This window comes from Petaurus breviceps, unplaced genomic scaffold (assembly GCF_028583685.1).
Source record: "Petaurus breviceps papuanus isolate PSGF00001 unplaced genomic scaffold, PetGlider_PUasm1.0 90752, whole genome shotgun sequence".
Classification (NCBI taxonomy): domain Eukaryota; kingdom Metazoa; phylum Chordata; class Mammalia; order Diprotodontia; family Petauridae; genus Petaurus; species Petaurus breviceps.
In genome coordinates this window covers 10,882,618-10,906,775 of record NW_027187336.1, presented here as the reverse complement: position 1 = coordinate 10,906,775, position 24,158 = coordinate 10,882,618, and the positions used below count along the sequence as shown (strand labels likewise).

The 24,158-nt window shown below is 34.8% G+C and overlaps 1 protein-coding gene across 9 annotated transcripts in view; it reads right to left on the bottom strand.

The window, feature by feature from the left end:
* Positions 1-6,705: 6,705 nt before the first annotated feature.
* Positions 6,706-24,158, bottom strand: part of CCNT2 (cyclin T2) — a 45,250-nt gene continuing 27,797 nt past the window's right edge. For 6 of the 9 annotated variants that reach the window (XM_069067815.1, XM_069067817.1, XM_069067816.1 and 3 more), the window contains 6 exons: positions 23,012-23,072; positions 19,838-19,900; positions 16,065-16,110; positions 14,306-14,469; positions 9,683-9,753; positions 6,706-9,355 (listed from right to left, as the gene is read on the bottom strand). In XM_069067815.1, coding sequence (XP_068923916.1) covers positions 7,922-9,355; positions 9,683-9,753; positions 14,306-14,469; positions 16,065-16,110; positions 19,838-19,900; positions 23,012-23,072 — 1,839 coding nt within the window. In that variant the 3' untranslated portion in view covers positions 6,706-7,921. Of the gene's footprint in view, positions 9,356-9,682; positions 9,754-14,305; positions 14,470-15,746; positions 16,111-19,837; positions 19,901-23,004; positions 23,073-24,158 lie in introns of those variants that run through there. The other 3 variants (XM_069067813.1, XM_069067818.1, XR_011164397.1) reach the window with 3 other exon arrangements.

Genomic DNA, 24,158 nt, shown 5'->3' with positions numbered 1-24,158 from the left:
AGAAGGACTTTTTTGGAAGCAGCACCTCGTGGAGAGAGAGAGACTAAGAGAATTGCTGGTGGCCACTTTGAATTGCCCTGGACTTTTGAGACCTGCCCCCTGAGCTGCCAAGGACTGAGGAGACATGGCTGTTTTGCTGGTACTTTGTCTGTCTGTTTTGATATTGTTTTGCCAGATTTGTCCACTGGTGAAAGACAGTCCTGTTGAAGAAGTCCTGGAACCTGGCTGTTCGCTAAGAAGCCCTGAGACTGTCCTGCAGACAGAGAGTGAATACTGTCCACTGGTGAAGGACAGTGCTGTTGTTGCAGGGGTCTGGAGACTGTCCTGCAGACAGAATGAATACTGTCCACTGGTGAAGGACAGTGCTGTTGTTGCAGGGGTCTGGGAAGCTTTCTGTTGGTTCAGAAGCCCTGAAGGATTTTCTTGTTGTATGTTTACAGAAATCCTGGGAGAGGGTTTTGCTAATGTTTTCAGGGGTTCTAGGACTGTTCTACAGACAGAGGATGAATTAATGAAGGGACTGGCAATGTATCTTGTGGCCTTGCTAAGCCTTGTCTCCCCAGGAACTAAGATTGCTGAGAACTTGCCTCTTGTCAAGATGAAGAAAAGACCTCCATTTGGGTATTAAGTGCTGAGCTTAAACTTGATGTAACTCTGGGGTAGATTCAATTGTGATCCAGGGGTGGGGAACTTTTGACCTTTTTGTGTTCTATGGTTGAGCAAATGAATGTATTTTACTTATGTTTGGAAACTAATCTCCATTTGAGAAGAGGGGCTTTGTGGTGGACTTAATGAAGGTACAGCCTAGGGGTGGAGAGGTATTTAGAACAGGGACTTTGTAATTGATTGAATGATTGGAAGGTCCTGGGGTGGGGTAGTCCTTGGAGATTATTTAATCATCCTTAGTAAATGCTGTATTTTGAATGATGTCATGTTTTGATCTTCTCTGTTCTTGGTTGGTCACTGAATAAAATGGAGAGCACCTATGCTGGTATTTTGAACCTGGGAAGTTGCCTTTCCTTTACATTATATTACAAGGGGTTGGATTTGGGCCTGCTGTAAAGAAAATCCTTTTGGTCATCAGAGTGGTTCACAATTGGAATAGGTTGATTCAGGTGGTAGGGGGATTCTCCTCGCTAGGAGTCAAGCAGCAGCTAAGAGATAATTCATTTTGTTCAATCCATATATGACATTTCTTAAAGACTATCAAATGTTATACTACTTCTTATAGTTGCAGACCTAGATGGGATCCCATTTTTACAACCATTGAATGCTTGGGTTTATTGCTGAAGAAAAGTTGCTCCTAAATACTTTTACTGACTCCAACTCAAGCCAGACCAAACAAATATTGATCACACAAAGGGGTTAATTGGGCAAAAACTGACATCAAATTATGGTTAAATAATTAAATATATGGTTTCCAATGATGACTTAACTCACTAATGAAACTAACATTTCTTATGATTTCACTGGCATGGTCTTCCTACTTTATTTGGTTTTACTGTCTATTCTCCTTGCTCTTAAATGGATGATAGAACTAACTTTAGGCACTAAATGCAATTAACCTTTTCTTCTCATCTGCCAGTTAACCATAAATTCCACTAATTTTTAAAAGAGACACATCCCCAGCTGATATCCCTAAAATGACAAATACTGTTTGACAGCGAAACATTTTTAGTAGAGGTATTTTGTTTTTGTCTCAAGCTTTCCATGATTGCTGAACTAATTGCCCTACGCTATTTCATCTAGTTTAGCCCCTTCATTTTAGAGAAGGGGTAGCTAGCTCACAGAACTGAAGTGACTTGTTCAAAACAGTAAGACTGGTCTTTTCCTCAAACTGTGCCATGTCTTAATTTTTACACATTAAGAAAAAAGTTACTTTTTTGTGTGTACACATTTATCATGGTATCAGGACTCTGCTGTTTTCATTATTTTTTGTGGTCATTAGCTATTTTCCCTTTGTCCAATCCTCTTACCAAAATTTATATAAAAATTGATTAATTTCCTTTCCTTTCCTACCTCCTATTCAGTTCACAGAAAGCAACCTGGTTGAAAATAAGCTGGAGGTCCAAGTAAGAGGACTGGGTAACAATCTCTGTACTTGTTTCATCTGTGGTATGTGTTAAAATGAGATTCAATTAAACCAACATTTAAGCAAGCAATGACTGTTTAACTGTTAAGATATTTATAATGTACCAAGCTTAGATAATACAATACCTGAATTAACAAAGGTTACAGTACACATAGGATGATAAACAAATGGTAAGCACCTAAAATGCGTAGAGCAGGATATGAGGTTTAGGAAGTACTTGGTAGTATTACAACTTGGAGTTGGGAGGGACAGCAAAGGCCATTCTAATTCAAAGGTGTCATTTTAGTTGAGGAAATTAAGACTAAGATAATTCACTCAAAGTTACACAAGTAGGTTGGACTGAGATTGAGACCCAATTCCTTTGATTACAAGGGCTCTTAATTTACAAAGGAGTCTGACAACTTGAAATGAAAGGTGTTAAGGAGTAATACATTTGTGCACACACACGAAGACGAATATGGTACTTAAACATTGAGTATATGTAGATATTTATATAAAATATAGATCATATCTTGAAGACAATCCAATTTCTAGTGGTAGTAGGACCCCTGTTAGGTAACTATAGTAGCATAGTGGAATGATGAGAGCCTATGCAAGGATTGCAAGACTGGATTGAAGAGATACATAGAACGGGGTATAAGATGGAGTAGACAGAATAGCAAGTTTAAAGTATGGGTGCCTGGTTGAACAGGGCTGCCACTGACTTGGGTGAAAAATTTCAGTAGAGGGGATTTCCAAGATACATTATTAATTCAAATTGATCCATGCTAATGTTGGCTTCTGTAGAATACTGACCTTACATTTTATACTAACAATTAATTCACTGTTAAATAAAAACAAAATAGTCTTTGATTTCAAGGCACTTACATCATGAGGGTGGGAGAGGGACAGAAGAAACAACAGGCAAGTGTATTAGTATAATTAGAACTAGACATTGATTTCAATAGGCAACATTGGAATAATTTTTCTTGAGGGATATGTCCATCTTCCTAACTTTTGTGTTATTTAAACTAGTTTGCATTTTCTAGACATATTCCTTTAAAGGAAGTCTGTACAGAGAAGTCAAGAACACATTGCAAAACAGATTAGATAGCAAATTTTCAGAGGTATGAAATCTTTTGACTTTTCAAAGTAGCGATAACCAATTTGATTAAGGAACCAAGTGATGGCAAATCCTTTGTTGAACTCCAAAAGCCCCACCCACTGTCATCCTACTAACCTAGTGGCAAGAACTAATGCTCAACTGAGAATACTTTTTTTGAACTTGCCATGCACAAACATTAGATTCATCCCCAATCCTGTTTTGCCATCCTGGTGTTAGCTTTTTAGCTTTCCTGCTCAAAATATCTAAGACCTAAGAGTCCTTTCCTCAGTGGTTATGTTTTTTTTTAGGGGCTTGAGGCACACTGGAAATGTCAAAATTCCAGTTAATGTTGGAAATAAGTAAATAGAAAGTTTACTGAGGTGCTTGGTAGTTTATAATGAAAATAGCAGTTAAATAACTGCTGTTAGAATGGAGAGAACATGCCTTCAATCTGAATTTATGATGAAAGACAAATCACAACACGTTAACTTAAGACTCAGGTTTTCTGTAGCCTACTTAAGGTCCTTTTAATAAGCAATTAAAAGCTAATAGTATTGTCAGAAATAGTTTTTAATTAGATACACTGACCTCAACATGAGATGGAATGAACATTATAATCTATTCATTGTTAAAACTCGCAGTGATTTCTATCAAAAAACCCTTAGTCTTATTTTATTCAAAGCAAATTTATACTTGTGCATATTAGCAGCTGAGTCAAATTATTAATTTAATGATGTAAATTATTAAATCACTGAGTTTTTCATCAGCTAATTTTTAAATTTAAATATTTCAACAAAATCAACTTATCTGGTTTCCTATCTCTTGGCTATCTGAATCAGAGGCCTCACAATTAAGGTTTCTTAAAATGTAATTGTATAGAGTGCTATAAAGGGGGCTGGCGTAAGGGGACCAGTTAGCCTTTGTGATTACACCTCAAATTGAGGTTAAGTCCATCATACATGGTCTGAAACTGTTCATAGCTTTTGAACACCAATTTGACTTCCAGAATTTCTTTTAAAGCTGGTAAGCTTAAAAATGATCACCATCCTAACAGGAATGTGTTAAATAAAATTAAACACTAGCAAATGGTTTAACCATAGTAACTTTTTTAAACCAAGGATCTTCTTGGATATAGTGAGAAATCTGAACATAATTACAGGTATGCTTAAAACATTTAAAAGTGCAGGTGTTAATATTTTTTCAACTATATTGAGGGACAAATTAAGTAAAATTTAAATTTTCAGGAGGGGGTAGGCAGGATGCACTCAAATAAAACCAAAAATATTTGCTAGGTTTTTATACCCAAAAGCTTTGCTCAATGGAGACAAGGTATTACAGCTGAAAATTACTTGATAAAACAGTAGGCCTTTACATCTGAACAACCTGCCCCTTGCCAAGTTAACTGCATGTATGTCATCTAAAGACCAGTCTAAGTTTATGTAAGCTCCTCATTGTTGGAAAATTGGCCACAGCAACTTATGACACCACCTACAAAGAAGGGGGTCTGTGTCCTGCATCAAGGAAGAGGATACCTGGAACCATAACTCTTTTCAAGTACTGAAGAAATTAATTGCTATAAAAATATCTGGGATAAGTGTTTACCAGTACCTCAAGGTCAAACATCAAATCACATGTTTATTAAACCAAACCTGCTTCCCAAGGTAGGGTTTAAGACCGTTTTTTGAGCTTCAGTCTGTATTAAGCTAATGGAGCCTGTTCCAGCTTGGTAAATACAATTTAAGAATAAATCACTCTTTTAAAAAGATTTTTAAAGAGAATACATTTTAATAATATTTCAACAATTAAAAAAAATCTTACCAATCGCCTTAACTTTATACATCACCTTGTGCATGTGGAATGCTATACCTAAATAAATTATGGTAACATCTTAGTTTATTTACCATTGCTTAGAGGAAGACTTAGTAATGACTTCCATTTACTAGAAACCGAGGAAGTCTTATTCTTTGGTAGAGCCTACTGAACTGGCAAACTAACCTATAGATTTTATTTATGGAAAGAGAAGGTATCTGCAAAAATAAAATACAAGTCATTTAATTCCAAGGATTTTCATTTGATGGAAACGAAGTTTAAAGAATTTCCACATTTATCCCCCTTGCAATTGTTGATAGAGGTCATTACCTCTTTATATAAAGTGTTCAGGGAAAGAACAGTGAAGTTAAGGAGTCTGAATAGCTCACACAGTGTTGTAAAAATTACAACTGGCTGCCTTTTAATAAATAAAGTCATTGTATAGAGTTACATTTACAGAGTGAAAAGTGAATACATAGCACTTCAAGTTCAATTCTGAGGAAGTACCAAGTACTAAACCATAACAAGATACACTAGCTATTTTAGAACCTTCCATCATTAGCACCAATTAAAAAGATTCAACAAAATTACCTTTATTCCCACAACATCTCAAAACAAACTCCCAAATTCTTAGTGAAGTTTATTAAGTGTAGTTGCAGACCTTAAATATTCACATTGTTTTCTATTTCATTCTGAAAATAAATTCACCACTTTTTCCTGGACATTCTTTACAAAATCTTATTAAAATTCCTGGTATTATGGTTCCCCATTATACAGTAGCACAGCAACCCTATATTATTTCACATGATAGCTCCTTAAAAGTTCACATCTACTTACAGTTATCACTTTAAGAACAAAAACCTTCCCCACCCTCATCTCGCACACAGCTCAATTCTACACTAGTCCCTGGTTTATGTACCATTGCAAGAATAAGACTGCATTAAAAATACTATGTTTTTGAATACAACATTATGCCATAAACAGTGACAAGTGACATTTAATGGCACAAATTATTAAACTCACTGAAAGAAACTTCAAAGTCAACCTGATGCTAACGTATTGGGACACACTGGCTAGACAGGGCTCTAGGTGTCCCTAGGGGTAGGCTACTATATGTCCTAAATTCAGATAAGCTGACAAAAGAATTAACAATCATAATCTCTCTCTTTTTTAAAGTTTAAACCAAATTATATAGCTGCTGATGTAGTTCTTGGTAGTTATTGGATTACTTAATAAACTAAAAAGTAAAGGATGAGATTAAATTTTCAAATATTTACAATAAACTACAACAGATACTTGAATAAAATTACAATTGTGCATGTACCAGTAGTTTCAGAACACTTAAAAAATTCATGTACATTTAGGGAAAAATTAAGACAGATTTCAGGAACTGTTTGGGGCTTGCAAAAGTTGAATTTAACCCAACTTAAAACACCCAACAACTTAAAGATTGCTTACAGATTTACCACAGGACAAGTTCTCAATATTAGCTGATAAAACAGAATTAAGAGTACTGGCTTTTAATTACAACTTTGAAACAAAAAAGTTATAGCCTCTCATTTGTTCTAGAGTCAGAAGACTGTGCAAACTTTACATCAACAGGAATATGATGAGACGTGCAAACAAATATAAAAATGTATACTAGTGGTTTAACTGGAGACTGATCTTTTTTTTCCCACAGAGCTTTCTGATTGTATAAACTATAATCACAAGTACAATGCACAGTCAAAGATAGTTATTTTATTGTTGGAATATAAAAGAAAATTGTGATAGCAATAGTTTTACTTTCATTTTTATTGTGACAGCTGCATTCACCTGTAAAAGAAACATGGCATCACACACAAACACACTTCTTGGGGAATTCAGAATACAGAGATTCTGAATGCTATGGAACAGTGATCCCTGTTTGCTACTAAAATAACATATATGGTGTTAAAATTAAAAAAAAAACAACTTACTAATTTTTTTACTATGTAAGTTTTTTATGAATTCTTTAGTTCTCAAATCACATTAATCTACATAACCATTATTAACAGCTCTGTGTCTATATTACTGCATCAAGCCAATAAACATTTAAATGCACTTCACATCAAAAGATTATGTAAACTTTATTTTTATTCCTTTTTTTCCTTCAGAAAACTAGGGACCTTTTCAATGGCCAATCTGGTCACAACAATCCATGAAGGCATCAATTCGGTGCCTCACAGTTAGGTATGGATAACCATTCATGGCACTGGATACCCACTCAGCAGTGAAACGTCCCATTCAGCGGCTCCCAATAAGGCCTATAGTTAAAGATTAACATGACAAAGTGCCACCCCCCCCTCTTTAAAGATTACTGATGGACTCTGACACAAGATAAAATAAAGTTATTTTGTATATTTTGTTATACTTACAAGCAGCTCCAATCCTGAGTATTTATGGTAATATCTAAACATACAAAAATGTATGTACATTTTTCTCCACTTTCTTGTAAACAGTTGTCAGTATACTGTTTTATCCCTTTATCATTGAAACATGCAAATCATACATACAGCATAAATACACAAAAGAAAACAATTTACACTCATTCAAAAGCTAAGCAACAACAACAACAAAAAAAACCTGGTGGCTTCAGGATTCAAATGATAAATAATGCTTGAGGCATCCTATACACCTAGAAGCAGCCATTCATTCTACTGTTCTTAGCTGCAACTGTAAAAATACTGAGATTTTTGCACCTTCCATGCTATTACAGTATTTATAACACTATCATATGTGGAGATAAGACTTGTTTACTATAATCTCTTCTTTTCAGAGTGAAGGATAAAGCAGCACTTACATATATTGAAACAATGGCAGCAACAGCTGGTGCTGCCTTTGCTAGATCAGGAAGTTTTCCATTCTAACAATTCTTAAATTAAAAAAGTAAAGGAAAAATTGACCTAAACAATTGATTACATGTTCATTCCTTGGGCACTTAACAGCGAATCCAGCATGTCGAATGTGTCTTTGTAGTCCATATGCTGGCTGTTTGCACTGTACTCGTGATGGGCATCAGGACCGTTGGTCTCCACTGGCTTCTTGTCCAGTTTCACGAGGGTGCTGAGATGTCCGTAGCCCACCTGGTATGTGACAGGGGGAGGAGGGGGTAAGGGATGGTTAAAAACAGAGTTGTGAGAGGATATATACTGCTTAACAGAGGAGGAAGAACTAGATGAACTACCTGAACTTTTGGAACTTTTGCTCATTTTGGAGTGGTGGTTGTGAGACGCATCATTGATGTGCAACTTCTTCCTTGCAGCACTGGAACTAGAGGAATTACCACCATCACTACTCAGGCCAACTGGACTCCTCAGAACCGTGGGTGGTATTCCGTCAGTACTATGCTTACTGCCACCACTACTGCTGCCGCTATGTGAATGGGAATGCTTGTGGCTGCTACTGTGATGACGGTTGGAGGGGTGTTCCTTGTGTTTTTCTTTGTGGTCTTTGCTCACGTGTGGACTCGAGTGCTTGCTTTTTCCACTGCCCTCATCAGAAGAGCTGTGTCTTTCTGAGGAAGAAACTTTTATTTTCATTTTCAATTCTTCTTTACTAGAGCTTTTATCAGTGGGGGGAATAGGAATACGCAATTTAAGTGATCCACTCTTTTCTTTTTTATCCGCCATGTATTTTTCTGGTTTTTCTGCATTTGCAATAGGAATTTTCATTTTAATGGGAGAAGTTACAGAGCTGCTGCCGGCTGCCTGCAACTGCATGTGCTTTTTGTGTGGTTGCTCTGCTTGGGCAGCTACATAGTGTTCCCTTACATCCAGTTCAAGTGTTTCTAGCTTTCGTTTCTCTCTATATTTATCTAATGACATTTTCTGAGGAACTATTACAGGAGCAGCAGAAACGGGCCCGTGGTGTTTACTGCTTCCTGACTTGTGAGTATATTCTTGTTTAACTGAAGAATGATCAGACAGTTTGTCAGACCTGTGATGTAATCCTGAATGTAATGCCCCAGCAGGTCCTTGCTGGAAGTTGATGTTGTACTGACTACCAGACATTGGAGTCTCCTGTTTCTGTGAATATATTTGTTCTGTCCTTGTTGGTTCTTGATGCTGAGGCCATTCTTGGTGTGATGCCAAACTGTATGAGGTACTTGGCATTCCTGTTGTTAGTATTGCCAAATTATCAGATGTATGACTATCTTGAACAGAAATATTTCCTGAATTCAGAGGTACTGGTGCAGGAAATGTTGATGAAGATGGTTTCTGAAAGCTTGCATTTGTAGTCACACCAGTAACACTATCTACTAAAATGGAATTCTGCACCAGAGATGAACCAAGAAGAGTTGTCTCAGACACCTGTCCATCCCCCTTGGGTTTTTTAGCCGCCTGATTAGCCTATTTGAAAAAAACAAAACAAAACAAAACACAAAAGAAAGTAGTGAAAGCAAAGGAGACCATAGTCAATTTTTTATCTGTAAAAAAAGTCGCATAAATTATATGGAAAAAATAGATTAATTTGGGGTTTAAGATGTTAATGTCACATGCCAATTGAGAATTTCCTCATGAGAGGAACCATATGTTCCTTACATTATGTATAAACAATAGAGGTGAAAAACAGATAATTTTTAGGAAGAGTGACAAAAAAAAAAAAATTAACGGATATTTAATCCATTCCAAAGTGATACAGTGACTTTCTGAGAGAACCTTTAAGTTTCTTCTTACCCTCCAGTTTCGTATCCTCTTCAATCTATTAGGAGTTTTCTCCAAAATTTGTAGAAACTCATGAGTTAATTCTGAAAAGAAAATGAACACTCTGAACACTTGTAAAGAATTTAAAATATTCTATCACTTTATGGTTTGCTTAAATCAAGTACCTCAAGAGTTCCTTCAGATTTTCCAAAAAACTCACTTTTGGAGAAATGGTCACAATCTTGCTAAGATTGCCTGCCATACTGTGGTAACAGAAAGGAAGCACGGAGCTTTTAATACTGGAGCTAACACTTACTTAGTTGGGTTACCTTGGGCCAGTCACTTCACTAAGCCTTAGATTCCTCATCTATAAAATGGGGAGAACACTTACATTACTTATTACACACAGCTGTGAGGAAAGCACTCAATAAACTTTAAAAGTACGTGGCATAATAGAGGGCAAATTAATTTCTACAAATTCCTGCTAACTTAAAAAAAAAAATACATGACAGATATTATCTCAATTGCACCTCATAACAAATGTGACATATTACAGACATTACTACCCTCAAGATATAGATGAAAGAACCCTGAATCTTAAATAAGGCATAAGGTGAACTGCTTGAAGTCATACAGTTATGGTAGATATGACCCTCTCTCATATACTTCTGTTCCAGGACTCTATTCAGTATGTCGTGTTGTTCTGCTGTATTAGGGAGTACCATTCCTAGGCCCTGAACAATCAACTTTTTATGAATGATTTCAAAAATGAAAGGTGAAGCTAGGCTCTGCATACCTCAAGGAACCTGCAAAAATGAACCTCTCCCTGAGTGAGCAACATCAATGAAGCTCATGCTTATGCTCCCTCTAAAGGGAAGGACCAATGAGAATCTACATTAAAAGAGTAGTCTGTCACATCTACAGGATACTGACTATATACATATATACACTAATTTTATTAACTTCATGGAGGAAACCTAAATGATAAATTTTTTTAGGGTTCCTACTTGTTATCTGCCTTATTTCATAGTGATTCCTAAGCTCCACTAGTTTTCAGGTAAAATGATGTTCTATCTTGCATTTCTTACTTATAAAAATGCAAATTTTTATATTTATAAAATTCCTAGTCTATGATGCTTGTTACCCAACCTGGTAAAAGATACTATTAGTATACAAATTTTTTGGTTTGTATTTGTTGCTTCTCTGCAATTCCTGACTTATACTTCTTTATGAAGAAACTTCCTTTATCAATATGGAACAATACCTGCTCAGGTGAAACTCATGGTCAAAATGTGAGGTATTGGCCAGTTAAATGACTTGCCTGTGACCACGTATGTGTCAGAGGTGGGACTTGAACCCAAGAATGACTCTGGGGCTGCCTTTTAAGGTAGCTTCTTAAAAGTGCCCCAAAAACTATAAACAAAGAAAAAACCCCAAACCCAAAAAACCCTTATGTCTAAAATCCTCTACTCATTATGGACTTAATTCAAATTTTAGTTGGTATACAGTAAAAAAAGGGTAAAAGTGTGATGGTTGTCAAAGAAACAAAAGAATAACATCTTAAAAAATACATTTTATAAAAAAATTTAAAAATATGCTTCCTTTTAACTATAAAGGATGCAACAAATCAAATTACAAAGATGGAAAATGTTTCAGATAACTATTCAGTATTAGGTAATTTTCCTTGGCAATTAAGGGTTTTTTTGGAAATATCTAGTAAGGGCAAAAAAAAAAAAGCCAATTACCTCCCCTAAACAGGAGAGAACCCCATCTTTCACAACTAAAATATGATCTGATTAAGAAATTTAAAGGGCCGAAAAGGTCCAGCATGTTAATTTGAGAAAACTGCGCATGAGTACTTTTTCTAAAGTCACTCTGAAGTATGACTCTCTATTATCCCCTCAAATCTATGAGGTTTAGTTACTGATGTTACAATTCCAAAAATGGAAAGTTAGCAGTTTCGATCCCATTCTAGGAGCCAGATTGTGAAGACTTTAAAAAAATGACACACAGCAGAGGTTAAATCTTAGGGATTAACAGGGAGCCACTAGAGTCTATAAAATGTGAACTATGATTAGAATATTACTTTTTTCATCTGTGTGGGTGATAGATGAGGCTACTACAATAGTTTAGGTGAGATATCTAATGAAGGTCTGAACAAGAGTGGTGGCCATGTGAGAACAGAAAAGATAGGCAACTGATTAGATATACTGGGTAATGGAAAATGCAGACTAGAAAATGATCCAGGTTGTAAGCCTAGATGATTAGAAGAATGGTAGTAGTACTTGATAGAAATAAGGTAGCCTGAAAGATGGCTAGAGGAGAAAGATGAATTCTGTTTAGGACATAATAAGATAGACATGACTATGCCATATCAAGCATGGACTGTCCAACAGTCAATTGGTAATAGAGGACTGAAGCACAGAAGGCAAACCAGGGACTGATATACGAGTCATTTAATGTAGATAACGATGACTAAACTTACAGGAGCTTCTAAAGTCAAAGAGAGGGTATATCATTCTTTTTTTTTCTTTAAAGCAATTGGGGTTAAGTAACTTGCTCAAGGTTACACGGCCAGTTATTTTGTGTGGGTGCCAAGTATCTGAGGCCAGAACCAATTCCGGGTCTTCCGACGCTGGGGCCAGCGCTCTTACTCACTGCACCACCTGGCCACCCCAGAGAGTATATCATTCTTTACAGAATTAATCAACACTCATGGCATTACCATTATTTAATATGTATATAATCTTGGTAAAATCAGAACCTCCCAGGGCACATTCTATAAAATGAAGGGGTTGGTTGGATTAGACGATATATCTAAGGATGATCTTGCATTTCTAAATCTAAGGAGCCTATAAAAAACCATTCATCCCTTTCCCCCACTTTTGGCAGTAGCAAGGGTTACTGATTCCATTTTTCAAAACAAAAGTGGTATTATACTTAGTCCAGAGGTGGTCTTCATATTTTGAGCAAGGAATTTTCTTTTTTAATCATCTTTTATTTACTGGTTAACATTGCTGAGAATCAGGCATTTGTTATGGACCCACTTTACCCTTGAGACTCACAGGTAGAAAGAAAAGATTTTTTTCTCCCTTTTGAAGAAGGAAAAAAAAAGCCTTTTTAATGTTTTAAATTTTTAGTTGAATTCAAACCCAGCAACTACTTTTCTTAGTTTAAGGAAATTAAATTCTGTTCAAATTCTAAAGTTGCTGTAATTAAGGTAGGTAGGTTCCAAACCTTTTATTTCAACAGTCCTCCCCAAGAATGAATGAACATGGTATTCCTTTTTAAGAGAAAATAATCAGGAAAAAGGAAAATTAATAGGAAACAAGCACAAATATTTTGCACAAGAACATTTTGGAAAGATTTTAAAAAGGAACCGAATGAAATGCTATAGGCATCAATTTTATGTAATATGTTTTTAGCAGTTATATGTAAAATTTTATTTCCAGCTGGCTTCTATTATAAAACCTGAAATCACATCTCATGGACTAACCTGAAAACTAGAAAAAAAAGAGGTTATGAGACACTGGGCAAGGTCTGTGGTATGAGAAAGCTTCAGTAACCCTTGTCCTCTTCCACTTTTTTACTATTCCAATATCTCCAATGACTGATAATCTCTGATTTCCTCACTTAGTGCTTAGAATTCTGGTTCTTGTTATTTGGCTCGGTCACGTCTACTAGAACTGGCTATATCATCAATCAACAAGAATTTTTAAGTACCAACTACGGGTAGCACTCATCATGTCTACTACTAGGTATTGGGGATACAAAACCTTCTATTGGGGCATACAGCTTGTACACATCTAAGTAAATATGAAATGGCTTCAAATAAATAAAAGATGTTCTTTACAGGGGTGAAGGTCATCTAAGGAATGCTTGAAGTTGGGGAATTAAACAAAGCCTTAGGCAAGAGGGAGAACTTAAACTGAATTTTAAAAGAGAACAGACAATCTAAAAGGCAGGGGTATATTCTGGGATTCCAGGCCTGAGAGAGAATCTATGCAATGACATGGAGATGGAATGTCTTATGAAAGATAGCAAATGGGCCATTCTGAGTGAAACGTAGTATATATGAAGGGTAGTAATGTGTAAAAAGCCTGCAAAAGGAGGCTGGAAGTAGATTATGAAGGGCTTTCAATGTCAGAGGAATTTTTAAGTGCATCACATTTTATTACTGGGAATCACCAGTTAGTAACATGTTCTATTTCGAAATTTCCTTAAGAGCTGTGATGGCATGGAGTAGCAAAACAGTGCTGTTGAGAATTGGATGCCTTGGGCTGGAATCCTAGCTCTGTTAGGTACTACCTGTATGACCTCTGACAAGATACTTAGCCCATCTAAGCCTCTTTTCTTCATCTATAAAATCAAGGGGTCCCTTTCAGGGCTAAATCTTTCTATGGGAGATACCAATTTTCTACAAAGAATTACCAGTTCACTCTATCAATTCTATAACCTTGAAACTGCAAAACTAGTTAAGACATTTGTATTTGGTAAGGACACCTCGCAGTTCTGCCAATCTGAGAACACCTTATATTATGGCAGTTGTAACCGAATTTTTTTGCCTCTTAGGGAAAACTACACCTGATATCCTGAGTCTATCTCACTGAACAATTCTTTTTACTATTTTGGGGATGATACTTTGATTATACTTACCATCTAGTAATTCTAAAGTAACTGATGGATCCACATATTCCCACCAATGTTTTCCATCAGTAGATACAGGAATCTCCCAATTGGACCATTTGCAGGCCAAATGAATGCATACACATGCTATCACTGTTGGTTTATATTGAAGGCAGAAGGTAGTAAGATGTAGACTATTGCAGGAGAAGTTTGAAAATGAAGAACCAGATATTCAAATATGCAAAAACAAAGGAAAAAAAATTAACCAGTAAGATTAGGAATAGTAACCCAAAACATATAGGTTTTCTTTAAAACAAAATAAAAAACCAGACACACACATACACACTGCTATCAGGTCAATGAGGCTATGTTAATATTTAAATCAAATATTTTACTTATTTATAGGGACAAAAGATAGAACATTCATTTATCTTTCACTCATTTTTAATTTACTATCAGTTACTATAAATGTCATACTAATTTTTAAAATCATACATTTACTTCCTTTGTAATTTGAGAACATTTTAAAAAACAAAAACAAAGCATAATTTGTTAAACTAACAAATTAAAACATATCATACATAAGTAGGGATCAAACCATTTCATGTGGATCTCCAATAGCTCTTATGAACAGCAAAATTCTCCAGTCACACAAGAGTTAACATTTTAATCTCACTAATGACTCTCTCTCTTTTTTTCCCTTAGCAAAAGTCCCACCAAAACTTACCTCTGGTTGTACAGCTTCTTAAGGCCCAAAGTAGCTAAAAAAGCTAACTACAAAAATGTTTTCCCAGTAGGCTGACCATGTAACTTCTGAGACAGCCTTCTCTCCATACCCATCTCATCCAAAGTCTTTAAATCTAGTATTATCCCAAAATATTTTCAACTATGAAGGCTCAATTTCAGGAATGATAACATGCATCTAAGGACACATGTGTATTTACAAAATCTTATTGCTTAACAATGTTTTCTGTCATAAGAAACTAAGAACCACACAAAGCTGGTTTGTTCCCCTCCCAATCATCTTCTAAAAATATGTAAAACGTTAATGCTATGTCTATACTGTAAAAATTTAATATTTAGAGTCCAAATACTCTGACAACTAACTACTCTTCCATGTATAATTTTCAACTGATGGAAATGGAAAAGTGATGGATATACTTATTGACCAAACACAAAAGTTTTTACATAAGTTGAATCTTTTTTTTTATACATATTGTTTTATTTAAGTTGAAAAAAAAACAAACCCATTTACTTAAGGCATAAATTGTGTTTATGGAAACCCATGCACTTATATGATTCACTACTTCTAGTTTACTACTAGAGAGTATCATCTGGAAAAAAATCCAAGTTAAAAGATTTTTTTTAAGCTTTAATGATTATTTTAAAGTTAGGATTGGATCAATATGTTTAAATTAAAAAAAATTGTCATTTAACTACAATTGTAAACTAGAAATAGCTTTGTACTTACCAAGATGCTCGAATTTCTAGGTTAAGTTTAGCTCTTTGTAATCTTTAGCTGCTATTCAGGCTACCAATTTTAGACTTATGCACTCACAATCGAGAATATGTCATCAGAAAGCACCACTACACTTCTCATTGTGCATTAAACCCCTTTGTGCCAAAAGACCCTTGTACAATACACCGCACTGCAAACAGGAAGGTACCACCACTCTAGATGGTCCAGTCGCCTGTTGCAACAAGGGTAAAAGACACATGGAGGGGGCCCTGCAGTAAAGGAAGCTATAGTGTGCTACAACAGTGCAACAAAGAGGGTCAGGATAACAACCTGTTGGTAGCCATGAAATAGGATGTCTGTGCCAAATCCTTGCTTGCTGTAAGAAAAGAAAAAAAATGAAGATTACTATTTGTTTTAACATGCTAACAGCAAAAGGCTTTCAATACAAGAAAATATTTCAGCTCAAAGGCTTGTGCACAAAATTAAGTGCTATAATTTCAATATATAAAAATTAATACCAGTATAGCTCCAACATTTTCAAAAGTACTGCAAGCCTTCAATAATATTCATGTCCTATGCTATTCACTCAAAGATCTGAGAAAGTCTACCAAATCTGAACTAGCCAGTTACACTGGCTAAAATTTCTTACTAAGTTAATAAAGACAAATCCTCTTGATTTAAAAACAAAGAAAACATCAATGGGAGCCCTGCTGATGAATACAAAAATATAGTTTTATCTTGTCATCAACTTTGTCAAGATGACAAATGCATTTCTAACCATAAAAAATCCATAACTAGTTTGATCATCTTTAAGTAAACTGAAGAAAAAGATCTATGTTTAGCACAATGAACTGCTCAATGCCCTTTGACAGACTGCTAACTCATCCCCCAAAATAATTTTTAAAATATGAATATTTCTGAAATTCCTTCCTATTACAAGAAATAAATTATTCCTAGGATTCAATTAAATAACAGATGAGAAATCTATTCCAGTGTTATCAGGATACTTTAACTCTGGTAACTCCAGAAAAAATACTTTTTAATAACTAGCAATATAACCTTGAAAGAAGCATTTGATTAAATCAAATTCAAATAATTCCTATTGCCATGGCTGTTTTCTTTCTTCCTCTTTTTTTAAACCTATGTTTTAAGTTAATGCCACTATTGAAACCCAATTCCCTCACCACTGTGACTATTAAGGATATCAACATCTGTCGTGATCTACACTAAAAGTGATCAAAAGAGTTCTTGAAGCTTGGCTGAGCTTAGAAGATATTTCAGTATGTCAGGTATCTTGTTGGGTTCTTTTGGAAGTGAGGGAGGCAGTGAATAAAAGTCACCAAGACTATTTAAAAAAACATTCACAGTGTCACCACTTCTGAGGAGGCCATAAAATTACTTAATGTACAAAATAGCAACAAAATTATGATTCCAAATTTGTGCAGTTTCCATCCCGAAGAGTCTCAAAACAATGATTACAGCCATAACTTCATCACTAAACCACAGCAACCACTGGTGTAAGGAGTAACAAGACAGGTTATTTTTATTTATGGAAGTCTGCATTGTAGAATAATTATTAATACTAAAGTTTAGAAAAAATCATTAGAATGCCAAAAACTTCAACTTGAACGGCAAATTAAAGATGAAGCAAATTTTTAAAAAATTCATTCGTAAATAATATAAAACAGGTTTAAGTATTTCATTTGACATATCTTAAAACTTGCACATAAAAAATATAAAAAGCTTAAAAATTTTTATATAAGCAAAATTTCTACCTAGAAATATATGAAATTTGTAACCAATGATAAAATAAAAAATACTTTGGGGAAGAAGCTCAAAACAAGTTTTCCTAACAAGGTGACAAAGGTTAGAAGCTGAAAATACTCTTACAATTCAACTGAAAATAAAGTTTCAATTTCCATCGTGTGTCAAAAAACAAAACTTTCAGTCTATTTGAATTCATACTTCATTTCAACAACTCTGCAAATGAAATTACATTATGTACTTTCCCCTACCCTTGATGAAAGTTACACTGACTTTCTATGACAGAGAGCCAAAACTACTCTGTAGAGCAAATGTGATCTTATTTTGGTCACTTCAGGTTGGACATTTTTTACATCATGCCACAGAAGTATTTTTAAAATTAGAGATAAGAATTAGCATTAAATACCTAATGAAATAAGCCACATGTCCAGGCTTTAAAATAGAAAGGTTTAAGTATAAAGTTAGGTTAAAAATCCTGCACCTATCTATGAATTTAAGTAGCATTATGAATCATAACCAAAACTGAACTCTAAGTAGTAGGTTTAAAAAACACCATCAAATGACAATAGAATCTTTTTTTAATGAGATATTACAACTTGGTGACCAGCAGTGTATAGCTGTGAATAAAGAGCTGACCTCAGAAGCAGGATGATATAGGTTTATGTCTGTTTCTGACATATACTGGTTGTGTTAACCTGGGCTAGTAACTTACCCCTTCTTGCCTCTAGCAGAGTAGATGATTTGAACTGCTAAAATAAGTTTGCTCATCAGGAGGTCCTTACACGAACAGAATTAAGATCTAGTCCCATTCGAATAAGAGTATATGTGTGTGTGTGTGTGTTTTGGGGGTAGTGTTGGTTAAAAGAAAATTAAATCATTCCTTTTCAAATAACCTTTAAATCTCCTACCCATTCTGAAGCCAAAGGTTTGAGAGCTGCAGGAGGCCTTGGTATGAGGAAGGACTGGGTTCACTATCTGTTGACTCATACTGGCTATATGACTCCCTGGCGACTATTTAATGTCATAGTGTCAGAGGTAACTCTTTAGGATTATAAGGTGCAGATAGTGATCTGAATTAGTTTCCTTAAACCAATGATATTAGGAAGCTTAGAGGGAAAGTAAAAAAACCCTGCAGGATGACAAAAATCTTTCAAATAAACTGAGACAACATGACATAGTAGAAAGAATACTGGACTGAAAACCAAGGGATTTGGATTAAAATCCAAGCTCCACCACTTATTATTAGTCATTTGACTGGGTAATTTTATGTCTCTAAATTGTCTATGAATTTGGTTTTTATCTGTGAAATGAGGAATGGAAGGACCTACTAAGGTCCCTTCTAGCTGTAACATTCTGTAAATATTTTTGTCCACACAAAGCTAACAGGACAAAAACTTGTTGGCCATCAGTAAAAGGCACTTCAAAAGGGAAACAATAATATGGAAACAAGAAGTCAGGTACAGCAACATGCAAAAGTGGTAAGTCTCCACTGCTCAGGATTGCAACACTAGTCATACCATTATAGTACACACAGCACTAGTAAGATTAAATAAAATCAAAATAAAGCACTAGATAAATGCATTCTCTTTCTCTCTACCCAGATCTGTACCTCTCTATATTTAGCTACAAATATGTATTTATACATTTATTACACAGATATTTGGCTACTAATAGTAGACAACAGTTACATGTTCAGTTTCATTCAGTAATAATATCTGCATTTATCTAGTGCTTTACTTGTATTATTTCATTCAAACTTAATGATGCTGTATGTACTATAATGGTATTATATAATTTATGAAGGATTTATGGAAGGACATGAATAAGAACCAAACAGAATTAGAAAGCATGGAAAGGTCATTATTTTCTAACAGTATGAGGCATATCTAGCTGATGAGATGACAATTCCATTATTTATCTATATTGCTGGCTTACACCTATGGAGTCCTTTGCAATGGGCATGGAAGGGAACAGATTGGCATAAGTATTGAGTTTCAAAAGAGCTACTGAAAGTTTTCTAGTGAAATTATGCCTTCTCTATTAAATCAAGGCTAGGCATTAAATCACCATGTAGACTTAAGAAGTAGTCTAGTAGACTAGTAAGAGTATTAGAAAAGAAATATAGCATAGCATACAATGAAGGGACCAAATTAAGTAATTTCCAAGGTCCTTCTCTCTTCTAGGTTTAACCTTCTACAATTCTATGAATATTCAAAAAACTTCCAATAGTTGATGGGAAAAATAACTTTCCTGTTCTCATAAAATTCTCACATATGAGAATGAAATCACAAAAATCAATTAAGTCCCAATACCATTATGAAGTTTCAGAGGTTATTTACCTCTCACTAACTGGGTACATTTCACCACATCTGTATGTGGGTGTTCAATGGTGATCTCAAAACCTAAAAAAGAAAACATTTATTAAATTAGCTACCATTTCAACGTCCATTTTAACCAGTATAATTTAACATAAAACAAAAGTTACTCGGCATTAAACCTCAGGTCTATCTCCCTCTTTCCAACTTTGGTTAGGTAGGACCAAACATCCTGCCATTACTGTCAAATATCCAACAAGACTCACAATCTGTACTACCACTGTTCCCTAAGAACTCCTGGGTTTTGTCACTGACACTAAAAATCATCTGGCCTTTCCATAAGCCCTGAAGCTGTTATAAGTTGCTTTCCTGATTAGAAGGCAAACTCCTCGAGATCAGGAATTGTCTCCCTGCTTACCACATAGCTCAAACCTTGAATCAACACACCTTTATTTGCCTCCAGGAAGTTCTTTTAAAAATTTTAAGTTACAGATCTGAAATTGGTAGCTTTTTTAATGAGAGCTACCTATACTAACAAACTACAAGTCTATACCAAATAAGAAAAACTACCGGGACTCATTCTAGTTCAGCAGAGTATACAACTAGAAATTAAAAAAAAAAAAATAAGAGGGCGGCCAGGTAGCACAGTGAGTAAGAGCATCGGCCCCAGAGTCAGGATGACCTGGGATCAAATCCGGGCTCAGACACCTGGCACCCACCCAGAAACACCTGGCCATGTAACCTTGAGCAAGTTACTTAACCCCAATTGCTTAGGGGCAGCCAGGTGGCACAGTGAGTAAGAGCACCGGTCCCAGAGTTGGGATGACCTGGGATCTAATCCGGGCTCTGATACTTAGCACCACACCTAGAAATAACTGGCCGTGTAACCTTGAGCAAGTTACTTAACCCCAATTGCTTAAAAGAAAAAAAAAAAGAGAATATGGTTATTGAAAAAAAAAAATTTTAAATTGGGGCGGCTAGGTGGCACCATGAATAGAGCACTGGCCCTGGAATCAGGAGGACCCTAGTTCAAACCCGACCTCAGACACTTGACACACTTTCTAGCAGAGCAGTGTGACCCTGGGCAAGTCACTTAACCCCAAATGCCCTCCAAAAAGAAAAAAAATATTACATTTTTCAATTTAAGAACCAAACTCATTTATAGAATAACCTTTTAAGAGATTCTCCTGAACCTTTTTCTTAAAATATTAATGTGCTTGCATTTCCCCAAACTCTCCATTTCTTTTTAATTAATAGAAATCTATTTTTTTCTCCCTCCCACTTCTTATACCATTGAGGAAAAAGAAACACAAATTTCTTATAACAAATATACAGTCAAACAAAATAATTCTATCAATTGACTGTATACAAATGCATGTTTCATTTGATACTCTAAATCTATCACCTGAAATTAACTGATAGCAGGTTTTATCATCAATCTTCTAGAATTATAAATGGTCCATTTTCATTGTTTTTACAGCTTTCAAAGTTTTTTGTATAGTGCTGTTATTGTATACATTTTCTCCTGGTTCTGTTTTTTAAAAATTTCATCAGTTTATAAGTCTTCAAAATTGTTCATATTAATAATACTGATGTTACAATGTATAAACTGTTCTAGTTCTGATTTCACTCTACATCAGTTTTTAAGTTCACATTTTTTTTTGAAATCTATTTCATCTTTTATAGTACAACAGTATGCCATTACATTAATAGTAACAGCTAGCATTAAGTTTTTAAAGCACTATACATGTTATCTCTTCGATCCTCAATTATATAATCACAACTTATTCAACCATTCTTCAACTGATGGGAATCCCTGTAATTTCTGGTTTTTTACCACCATAAAAAAACTGTTACAAATACATACAGGACTTCTTCCTTCTTTGATGTCTTTTGGGTATAGACCTAGCATTGGTAAAGCAGTTTAAAAGGGCATGCAATGTTTAATAACTTTTTTTGGGGGGTTAATTCCAAACTGTTTTCTAGCACAGTTATATTCATTCACAGATTCACTAATAGTGCATCAATGTGCCTATTTTCCTATATCCCTTTCAACATTTATCCTGAGCTTTTCTATAGAAAAGAGATATCATTCACAAAGATATACTTAACAAAGTGACTTTTAAACTAATGTTTTAATTCAGAAAATTGTTGTGGGAATGACTTGAACACTGATTCGATACTGTTCAAATTAATTTTTTACTATTGCAGTTTGGCTTTTTGCATCACCTTTTATGAAGAAGAGACTTTTCTTAAACACTGAACCAAACTATTCAGACACAAGTGAAATGTTTTGGTTTAATTCTTCAACAACCACATTTTTAATGCCAGGTAAACAAGGTTATTAGGTTGCAAATAATTTTTATCATGATCACCTCATGGGTCATACTGCAGAATCAAAAATGATGTTATTTATGTTTTTGGGAGGGCAATTGGGGTTAAGTGACTTGCCCAAAGTCACACAGCTAGTTTTTGTGTTAAGTGTCTGAGGCAGTATTTGAACTCAGGTCCCCCTGACTCCAGGACCAGTGCTCTATTCACTGCACCACCTAGCCTCCCCTAAAAATAAAGTTATTTAAAACATATTCATATAAGGCTTACTCTATATTTAAGAAACAGTTTAAAAAACTTTTTTCTCCCTAGGTATTAAAAGAGAAACAGCTGGCTTAAAATCAGGAAGAATTAAGTTTAAATCCTGCCTCATATACTTATCAACTGTCTGACCCAAATTTCACCTCTTTCAGTCTAAGTTTTTTCACCCATAAAATGGGGATAATTGGAATCTACCTCACCAGGTTGTTATAAAGATAAAATAATACAAAGAGCATTTTACAAACCTGAAGGCACCACATTATTATATTATTTCTATTTATCCACTCCCCTGATAAAGAAATTTCCTTTTCTGGAAAGGCAGGATGTGAAAAAATGTCAACAGTTAATCACTTTTCCTTCTCAATTATTAGGAATTAAGTGATCTTGTCTGGGTATATCTCATTTCCAAATCATGAAAACTGTAATGTTGGAATATTTAAACATTTCTGAACTAAACAATAAAGATATTGGAGTAAGATGACCTAAAACTACTGACTAAAGAACTTTTCAACATGTTATGCCAAATACATACTCAAATTGTTCACTTTAGGGGTTTAAGAGGCTGAGTATACTAGAAATAAATTTTAAATGATACCTACTACATACCCAGAGTTTGTAGCATTATAGTTTCAAGTATAACCAGTTCTTGAGTCTGCTGAAGGTATGCCTGCCATGGAAAAATGACAACCACTTTATAAAGAACAGATTACTGACTCTTCTTATATTACATGAAAGAATGCCTAAGTTATGATAAAATCCTAAAGGGATTTGGTCCAAAGTTTTTGAATTATCTCCAATATTTATAAGAATATGGATGAATACATTAATATTAAATTTTGAGAGTGTGTATTTTTATAGCCAAGTACAAGAATACATTCAGTATCACTTTAGTTAAGATACTTGGATATTAAGTATCTTCCCATTCCCCAAACAAAATCAGTTAAGCATAGGCTAGTGGGTATCAAGATTTTGGGCTTTTGATGTGAGTCAGAAAAATTATTTAAAACACCCACAACTGATTTATGTTTTTAACAAGACTTTAAATTCAATTTTAGTACTTTCTTTTCAATAAATGACATTAATGAATCAACCTCTCTAAAGGGAAATTGGGGAGAGAAGGAGAGAACATATATAAACTTAATGCTCAAATTTACTTAAAAGTTAAAAAAAAAGTCACAAATACTGTATTTTGTTGTGAATATAGCCCAAGCCTAATAAAATTAGAACTTTTTGAAAAGGGTAAAAATATAATGGACATAAAATAAAAATCATCACTCCCCACCATTATGCTATTTAAGAGACAAAAAACCACCAAGATGACAGTTTTTATGGTTAAGGAACAGCTAAAACCATTCTCACTTGCTCTCCCTATCATCCTTCTTTCACTTCATTGCTGAGGACAGATAACCAGCTCAATTTTTATGATTGGAAACTCCACTACGATATGATATACCACACACAGCCTTCGTTTCATGCCTAATTTTCTTATTTGGACAAAACCATACTCTGCTTATATTTTATACCATGCAAATGAAGGGGAAGTAGAGCTTTTATTTGGCTTAATAAAACTCAGAATTCTATGTTTTATCCACTGGATAGTTAAGTGATACCCCCTTTAAAAAAAAAAGGAAATGCATGTTATATAAATTAAACAACTCTTAAAGACTACATCAAAAACTGATCTATGATTCTGTGAGCTGAAGTTCAGTTAAGAGACTTAAAGATGGGGGCTCTAATAATCCATGTATTTCAA